Source organism: Anticarsia gemmatalis, chromosome 5 (genome assembly GCF_050436995.1).
Source record: "Anticarsia gemmatalis isolate Benzon Research Colony breed Stoneville strain chromosome 5, ilAntGemm2 primary, whole genome shotgun sequence".
NCBI classification, from domain to species: domain Eukaryota; kingdom Metazoa; phylum Arthropoda; class Insecta; order Lepidoptera; family Erebidae; genus Anticarsia; species Anticarsia gemmatalis.
The window spans coordinates 2,485,714-2,496,007 of record NC_134749.1 but is presented as its reverse complement, the minus strand read 5'-3'; the positions used below and the strand labels follow the sequence as shown (position 1 = coordinate 2,496,007).

The 10,294-nt window shown below is 38.5% G+C and overlaps 1 protein-coding gene across 1 annotated transcript; it reads right to left on the bottom strand.

Moving 5' to 3' along the window:
- Window positions 1-3,404: 3,404 nt before the first annotated feature.
- Window positions 3,405-8,758, bottom strand: LOC142972787 (uncharacterized). The gene has a single exon (XM_076114084.1). The coding sequence runs from the start codon at window positions 8,719-8,721 to the stop codon at window positions 8,179-8,181; it is 543 nt and encodes a 180-aa protein (XP_075970199.1). The 5' UTR covers window positions 8,722-8,758; the 3' UTR covers window positions 3,405-8,178.
- Window positions 8,759-10,294: the final 1,536 nt, after the last annotated feature.

Below are 10,294 nucleotides of genomic sequence, written 5' to 3'. Positions count from 1 at the left end.
AATAGAAAAAATTATTTTCACAAAAAGGTTTTTCCTGATTCGTAAAACATTATTACTTTGACTTTACACTCAGTAAACAAAAGTTGTAACAAACAAATAATTATATATACATGTACTAACAATAAAAAATATTCAAAGACTGTTACAACAAAATACTTGTCCCGGAAAAATCCAAGAAAAGGCACTCGTTTTAAAAGACAATTTCATCAACGATTTAAATACAAAGTTAATTGTGTTCATTACAATAATTAAGCTAATTAGCCTTCTTTTTCAAGTAAAATGTTTTGGAATTATTTTGGCGGAGGTATATCCTAGTTTTTTCGTTTGTAATCTAAATAAATGTAAGCTTAAGTCTGATCTTAATAAAGCTATATAGGGGCTATCTTTTAGAACAACAATTACTGAATTTTAAATTGTACACTTTGGTGCTTTAAACCTCAGAAATATAATGACATGTAATACTGAAGTATAGATAGATAATTTCTTAAGTTATTCACCTTAAAAAAATCTAATTACTTTATGTTAGAAAATAATACTAACATAACAAAAAAGCGAAAACCTAATGCTAAGCATGTTACGCATATGCTTCCGACTATTTTAAATAAGCATAAAATGTGTACACAATCAACCAGTCGATAAATTGCGTAAAACTGTTGAAACTCCGTGAATAAAGTAACAATAAAACTACAATAACGTATTATGCACTAATATCACTGGTATCAACTGTGTCTTATATTTGGTAAAGACTCGAATATGTGATACCACCTTACTATAGAACCTACCTTTGTCTATTCAACCACCAAAACGGGACGTCAAAAACTTACGAATACGAATAAAAAATATATTTTATGCATAAAAGCTCCGACATCAGAGTCGCAAGGTTTCAAACGAAACAGTTTTTATGTACAACGTCACTACGTAGAAACTACGAAAATAAAAATAGATCTCAGGATACAATGAAAAAGTACTTCTTTGAACTGTGAATCTCTTTTTCCTGTAATATTTACGAAACATCTAGGCAAGTCAGCAGTCCTTAAAATTATCAATGCGAACAGACTGGCTAAACCCTGTCCTATATGTTATGATTATACTCAAATCAAAATCTAATCCTTTATTTATTTAGGTCAAATATTGACACTTATGATAGTCGTTACAATTACTGAATCTACCACTAGCTCGGAAAGGGGGTAGAGCCTTATGAGAAGAGCTAGCAAGAAACTCACGGCCACTCTTTTAACCTGACCTTTAAGATTGATACTAAAGGTAAAAAATACAGTCGGGAGGACTTTGGTATTAATTTCTTTAGAGTTTACTCAATACTTACCAGCTGCCTCGCACGTCTCTGCTCTCGTACAAACTTTCATCACTTAGTTTATAAGCCTATGTACGATCCTTAGGTTTCAACTGCAACAGTTCAGCCTTGAAAGAGACACAAACAGATGTAACAATCGAGTATATCATGTATGGATATCACAGCTCGAGCTATTGAAATACGGTTCTACTACACCTTTCCAAGAACACCCCTTTTCACAGACATCAAACAAACAAGAACGAAGTAACTGGAAACCATAGAAACAACATCTATTGTTGAGTGTAAATTTTATAACGACTATGATAAATGGGCCGTCGGGACTAAATAACAATTAATTAATAAACCCGTCAGTTGTATCGAAGAACCGAGTAATACAAAGGATAGTTGGATAATGAATTAAATCTGATTTTACGTAAATTAATACTCTATTCTGTTGGCTGGTGTGTGGAGACAGTGAGAGCGGATAAAGGTTTAAGCACAAAAAACTAAAAAAGTATGCATGGTACTTTCCTAAAAACATAACTACAAAACTACAAACTAACATGGTAATTAAATTACTGTCGTCAATCTATATTAGTGTGAATTAATAAGTATAAAAGCATGTTTATCAGTTATTTGGTTACCATAATACAAGCTGTGCTTAGTTTAGAATCAAATGACCGAGTGTGAGTTGTCCAACGTTTATATTTAACTTGCCCCGCGATCGATCTCAAAACTAGTCAAACTTTTTACTATTCCGAAGTCAAGACCTACCCATTTCACACGACAAACAAACAAACAAACAAACAGTCAAAAAAAATCCATCGTCCGCTGTCAGTAAGTCCCCACAAAAGGTATTCAAAGAACAAAAACGAGCGGCCGGAGCTGTCAAGTAACGTTCATTGTACGTTAGCCATTGATAGAGAACTGGTGTCCTGTTTCTAATTAAGGCTTTTGGTACCCAGGGTTTGATGCTTGGATGATGTAAACATTTTTCATTTGTACGATCTCAAAAAGGGTGAATCTTTTTACTTATCCGAAGTCAAGACCTACCCATTTCACATGGCAAACAAACGAACAAACAGACAGGCAAACAAAAAACATCCCTACTGTATTCAAACAACAAAAAAAAACAAAATACAGTCGCTTTGAGAACTTCCTTATTTTTTTAAGTCGGTTAAAAACCATCGCCCGCTGTCAGTAAATCCCCACAAAAGGAATACAAACAACAACAAAAAACAAAATGCAGTCGAATTGAGAACCTCCTCCACTTTTGAGGTCGGTTAAAAACGAGCGGCCGAAGCTGTCAAGTAACGTTCATTGTACCATAGTTAGCCATTGATAGCGAACTGGTGTCCTGTTTCTAATTAAGGCTCTTGGTACCCCTGAGTCGATTATGAGGTCCAAGGTTTGATGCTTGGATGATGTAGGCTTTTTGTTTATGTAAGTACTAAACAACATTTGACTTAGATACATGTCCTAGTTCATAAATCAATGCAAACGTTGGTTAATGTCATAAAATGAATTGACATTCTTTCGGGAACGTAATATCCTGTGTAATTAATTTTGTGATGATCTCAATCATAATTAAGGTTAGAAAAAGGATTTTTTGGTTAAAATCTTCACTTAAGAAATCGGTCCGCCGGGTAATGTAGATGCTTTTGAAACTTGGGTACCAATATATTAACCAAACTATAAGATTAGATATAAATATAATAATATTAAAGTTATACGCATGTACGTTTATGTTACATCAACTTACTAAACCACTTACTAAACAGCACACCAAACACCACCATTTCCAAAAAAGCAAGGAAAATCGAGTGAAACCCTAAACTAAGTTTGCGTTGAAACCCATCCAATAAAATAAATAAGTGTCGATATGTCTTTAGTTATCCTTCGAGCTTTAACAGAAGGACCGAGGGTTTCTCCAAACTTTATACTCGGTACGACCGCAGAAAACTAGATTGTCGCTACAGATGTATGTATAGTATGTATATGGATTGAAAGGGATGGAGAATGTAAACTTATGTGTGGGGGAAAAAGGGATGGAAAATGTAAGGCGATGTTTAATGAAAAAGATTGACAGTTTGATTGTGTTTGGACAGATTTTATTAATCAGTGCAAGAAAATTTGTATACATCTAAAGTAGTAGCTCAGTAGCTTCGCCTTCCAACGAATTATAAGACAAAACCATGTCTTTACCGAAATAATAATACAAAACTCTACATTCCATGGAAAAATGGAATTAGGTAAGTATATTGAACAAAATAATTGACGAATCCTAAATCTGACAAATATTGACTATAAGTACAGCATTCTACTGCCTACTAAAAACACCACGCAATTTTATTATACATTCTCCTACAAAAAGCCTAGCACTGACTTCAAAAAATAAAATACCTACTCTAAAGTATAACCTCTAAAACCTCTAATGCTCTGTATATATCTTGAACATACGTATGTACAAGTACGCAAGCTGACCATCGTCGGTCGCGTCAAATTCCTCCCACTCCGTATTGTCAAAGTTTTGGGCTCAAACAACTTCTGACCGACATTCACATGCAGATACGAGGAAGCGGCAAGTGTAATAAAATTACGACTTGTCGACCAAATCATTTCATTTTGGTTAGGATTAAATATAAAAGGACATACTGGCTTAAAGAGTTATTGAGCTCTGTTTGATTTCGTGTTTGCTGCAAGGGTTAATACGGGTAAAAGACGATTTCAATTTCATGGTTACGACTTCTTAAATAAATTTCAATATTTGTACTCGTGTCGCGGGGACTTTACAGACATACGAACAACGGACACAAAGTACACCCGAACAACTGTCTGTGGATAACACAAATATTTGAACCGTGTGGATATCGAGCTGAAGCTGTGGGTACCGATGCACTGGCATAATATGACGACAACCTTAACCATTGCGCTACGGCAGCCACCTGAAAAACAAAATATACTTTTAATGCATAGGTACTACGGTCATATCGAGAGCTAGATTAGATTGGCATCCACTTAACTTAACAGAAATATATTTTCTGAGTGCGAAGTATGGGCGAGTCGACTACATTAACTACTGCACCAAACGTACAATTAAAAGCTTCCATTAAAATACAAATAATTTAAACAAAATCTTATTTTCCACATCTTTACCAAGATCAAAGAAACACACAGCAGTTACTTGATACTTTACGTGCAAAGTACCGTAGAACATCATACATTCAGCTATCATTAAACACGTTAATAAAACGTCACCAGCAGCAATTAGTCAACAGTCGAGACAGGTACACTCAGACAAATTAATTATACACCAGACTTTGTAATCACAAGATGATACATTACTCACTATTTACATTAATAACGCACTTGTTTTAGTACATGACTGTACTGTGATATTTTCACTTCGTTATACAAAAGCAATCTGGATTTAAGATTTTTAAATGAGAACACACATGATTTGCACGAATGATCCTTCAAAAAGGTCAGCAGCAGTAATCGGCGGCCCTGTATGGCAAGATGTATAGAATATATGAATGAAGCAAGAAAAGTTTGTAAGGATCATACCAAGTGGCGTGCTATGGTTTCTGCCTACCCCTATGGAAACAAGGCGTGTTTTTTTTGTATGCAAATTATATACCTACATATGTATAATTTACAAACTTAGGTATATATAATCATAGACAGGTATTAAGTTCAATACACAAGTACCTAAACACTTTTCTACAATTAACAAGTTTAATATGTACATTAAAGGTTACTTCTTTAACTTAAATATCCTCCCACACAGTAGTTATATACGTTATACAACATTGTGTAACACGATAAGAAAACAATTTTAATTAAATTTTAAAACAAATTTGTTTAAAAACAAAAGTTATAAGTCAGTTTCTAACATTATATAACTGCTGTAACTTATAAATTAACATATAATTTCAATTTCACATTGCCATTATTTCGTATTCGTCCGGTGTGTGTCTCGTAGCGAATAATTGCAGGTCACGGTCCTCGGACATATTCGGGCTAAGGAATGTTTAATCTGTTTCCGTATGGGGGATTTTTTCGCACTTTAAATCCGGTAAATACGGGAGTAAAAAGATTTGATTTCGGTTAAGTGGTTAAGTAACAGAAATATATTGGAACTTAGAGTATGTAAATACGAAAAATACTTAACGTGCGTACGTAACGTACATTGTCCAATAATATTTAGTACCTATTATTGTAAGAAATGGTTGCATAAATATGGAATTCTGATTCCAATAATTGTTGATTGTTCATCTGCCAGTCTATAAAGACGTTGCTCGTTCCTACTTTACCCCGAAATCTCGAAAACATTACCAAAAAAGAAGCACAGCATTAATAATTACGCGCAACTTGGTGAAGTTCGATTCGTCTCGAAGATTAATTGTTCAAATCGCTCGCCATTGTCGGGACGTTGTTGACGCTTCGGGACCCTTTTATGAAATTCGCAAACCATTGTTTTGGCCGGATTTATAAAAAAAAAGTTGAAAAAAGTTATGGCAGAACGACGTCCGTGGCCCGGCGCCCGCAAAACACCACAAACCAAGGCTTGCGCTCTACCCCGCGATCCCCACAAACTTTAATATCGCAGAACATATTTTACCAACTGCAAACAAAAAATTGTAATCGTAATAACGAGGTCACTTTTTTGTTTTTCGTCGGTCATTTAAAACTTTCATTAGTGAATTCGCGTGCGCTTAAAATTTTTCAATTTATTCCCTGTTGAACGTTGAATCGTTTGTGAAATTCTGCAGCGGTGCAACACAAAATAAACAAGTCTAATTTATTTAATACCGACGTTTAAGATCATGTTTTTAGGTTAAGTTGAGGTAAACGACGTGACGCTAAAATAACTCAGAATCTTCAACTTCAATATTATGACGTTTTTGTATAAAATTTATGAATGAGATGTAAATTACATAATCGCGCTAACTAATATTTGGCACTTTACCCAAATATATTCATTTTATATGGTCTAGATCTATGAAGAGAATATGGACTTCAACGAAACGAATGCATCTCATTTGCGCCCTCATTTGCATTTGGGTAAGTCACGCCAATGATTGAATATAAACATTTAGATTAATTCAGTACGTCGCCCGACAAACCCTGCAGCCATGCAGGCATGCCACAAACTTCATCACGATACGAGTTTTATACTATAGCTAGCTTTACAATAAGTTTATTTAAGGATTACGTACGATAAAATACCATTACATACCATTCAAACAGACGGTAAATTTTTAAACTTTATATTTGACACAATATGATACATATGTCAAATTAATATTTTTTTTGATTTGATCTTGAGACTATAGCTTAAATCTTAAATCTGAACACATATTTGGAATAAAGGAATTCCTGAGTTCCAAAAAAACATCATTTTAATAGGTAGAGAGCGCTTTATACATACACAATACCTCTTTTTACAAACCGAAATACTCTCTAACAATAAACAGTTTCAAGGGAGAAAAAAATCACCATACCGTAGACGTGTTTCCGTGGATATTGGACGGCGTATAAGTTGGCCAATTTGTTATGTTAAAGCTCGCTGGACCCTCGTCCGACCAACAGATTGAGCCTGCGGGAGATGTGATGGATCAAACTAAAAATATACAGCCTTTCCACGCGCACCTTGGAACAAATGGACAAGATATTTTGTTTCAAAACAATAGTGAAACTTTAGTAAACGAAATTAACAAACCTTTGTTTAAAACATTATTTTCTATATTTGCTTTCATAGTAAAATAGTGGTATACAGCAAATGATTGAAGATATTGTGTCAGACAAAAAAACCGTCAAGAAAATTTAAGAAGCATCAGATATTAGAACAGCCACTAATAGATACACACAATACATTCTTCTTTCGCAACTCTATTGAAATTCACCGACTAAAACTTTGAAAAATGTGTCATTATTATCCCTGAATAAATAAATCATTTAACTGACACAAAACCATGGTGAAAAAGCAGAAGATCTATGATTAAACCACAACAACTGAAAAAATAACACAGTACATACAAACTACCGCCTCCAAAATTCCAACTCACAGAGCACATCAAACCTCCGTACATCGGAATCCTACTAACCTATCCCTCATACATACCGCTCCCTGGAGACCACACCTGGTTTGTTTAGTGCCGACCACTGATCAGCTCGCTTCAACACTCACTTGATCGATGGCCTACCTTTTATATGTTTTGTAATCATCGTAAACATCTTATAGACGTCCTAAGACGAGAAGAAAAAGCGAAGTTTATACGGCGAGAGGACACAGAGGACTGGATTTGAACAAGATTTAAATTTCTGACAAACATCTTTCAACTTTAAAGCGGTCAGATTGGGACCACAACAGTACTGTTAAGTTAATAATGCATTATGTTTCATATGAAATATTGTATCTGTAGGAGTAGGTATGCTACCTATCCCACCACTAAGCAGGGAATTGACTCAGCTACTAAGCAGCACTGTGCTTGATGATTATAGGTGATTGTGGATGAGAATTAATAGATAACGCGAAATGATTTATATTATTATGATTTGATGAATGAATTTAATGTAACTAAAGATGAATATAAATACAATTAATGAAAGCGGAGCAATAAGCAAGTTAAAAGAATTTATACAGAGCAACGCGTAGCTAGAAGGACGGCGAAGAAGTGGCCGCGGTCCGGCGCTCGAGGCCCTGCGCACGCGCCGAAGGACGAACAGCGGTCAAACTTGCGGCACGTGTAAGCATCTAAGTTGTAAACAACTGTTGGCCCAAGTTGCATAAGCGGAGCGGGTAGCGGGCGATCTTGACGCGACGTTCGCTGATCGTTGTCGTGGTGGTTGATCGCCACAGTACTCCCCCCGGGAGACCGTGACTACGGGCGATAATAATCCGGGAAGCGAACTCTTCTGCCACTGGAAGTGCGTTTGACGTCATCGTCGACCTGTTCAGCTGGAACCTGAGCCTCCCTTGCGATGTACACCGGTTTGAGCCGGTCGATGGACACAGTCACCGACTTGTTGTTGACCTCTAAGGTGAAGTACTTGGGTTGTCGGCTGACAACCTTATAGGGGCCAGCATATGGTGGTTCCAAGGCGCCTCTCACGCGGTCCTGTCTAACAAAAACGTGTGAGGTTGTGTGCAGGTCGCGTGGCACGTAGAAGGATGACGCGCCGTGCCAGGAAGTTTGACGTGGAGACAGCTTCGCCATGTACGCGCGAAGACGCGTCGCGTACTGTGTGACGTCAGCAGTTAAGTAGTCGTCATCAGGGCACAGGAACTGACCGGGTAGGCGAAGAGGTTCGCCATACACCAGCTCAGCTGAAGAACCTTGAAGGTCGCCTTTCCAGGCGCTACGCATGCCTAGGAGTACCAGTGGCAAAGCTTCGGTCCACTGGGAAGCAGGAGCGTGGCACATGAGCGCCGCCTTGAGCTGGCGATGAAAGCGCTCAACTATGCCGTTAGCTGCGGGATGGTAGGCTGTGGTGCGGAGATGGTGCGCACCGATCAAAGCAGTGAGAGCCTTGAAAAGGTAGCACTCGAACTGGCGGCCACGGTCGGTGGTCACCCGCTCAGGACAGCCAAATCTAGCTATCCAGCCAGACACAAGAGCAGCAGCACAGGTCTCGGCAGTGATGTCCCGCAGCGGAAATGCCTCGGGCCAGCGAGTGAACCGGTCGACGACCGTGAGGCAATACCTGTAATCATTAGAAAGAGGTAATGGCCCTATGATGTCGAGGTGTATATGGGAGAACCTCGAGGAAGGAGGAAGGAATGAGGACAAGGGGGCAGAGGTGTGACGGAAAACTTTAGAAGTTTGGCATTTAACGCAATGCCGTGCCCACTCTCTACAGTCTTTTCGAATCCCTGGCCAAACAAATCTTTGCGTCACCAGTCGCACTGTAGCAGAACTGCCAGGATGGTGAAGATTATGCAGCATGTCGAAAACTTGCCTGCGGAATCTAGGCGTTACATACGGACGATGTGTAGATTGTGACACGTCGCAGTAGACTGGTACGTTGCTCAACTCAGTCTGTATCTTGCGCAACCTTAAGGCTGTACCGTGTCTGAGTAGATCCTGCAGCTCCGGATCACTCTCCTGGGACTGTGCAAGAGACTGGTAATCGATTGCGCTGGCTATCTCCTCAACTCTCGATAAAGCATCTGCGACGATGTTGTCTTGGCCAGGTATGAACCTAATATCTGTGGTAAATTGCGATATAAAATCGAGATACCTGAATTGCCTAGGCGAGCATTTGTCTCGGTTGAGCGAAAACACGAACGTCAGCGGCTTGTGGTCCGTAAACACCGTAAATGGCCTAGCTTCTACCATATGCCGAAAATATTTAATGGCTTCGTATACCGCAAGCAGCTCGCGGTCATATGGGCTATACTTCCTTTATGATGCACTCAACTTGCGTGAAAAGAAAGCTAAGGGTTGCCAATCGTCCACATTCTCCTTACGTTGCTGTAGTACAGCTCCAATAGCTACATCAGAAGCGTCTGTAACTAAAGCAAGTTCAGCAGATGGGTCAGGATGAGAGAGCAAAGTAGCCTGCGATAAAGTAAGCTTACATTCGTTAAAAGCTTGCGTCATCTCCGGAGTGAAAGTAATTGGCTGCGAACCTTTAATGCGTGGACCAGCTAGGATGTTAGTAAGCGGTGCTTGGATATGAGCGGCATGGGGAATAAAGCGGCGGTAAAAATTAAGCATACCAAGAAAACGCTGAAGTTCCTTCACAGTTCTCGGCGTTGCGAAGTTCTTGATAGCTTCGACCTTTGACTCCAGAGGCTTCGTACCAGCTGCTGAAACCTGATATCCAAGAAAAGTTATCTCGGAGAAACCAAATTTGCACTTAGAGGTGTTCACCAATATCCCGTACTGACTTAGGCGCTCGAATAACTGACGTAGATGGTCCCGATGAGTCTCTACCGATTTGGAAAAAACCAAGATGTCGTCGATGAATCCGTAGCAGAAATCCAGGCCTAGA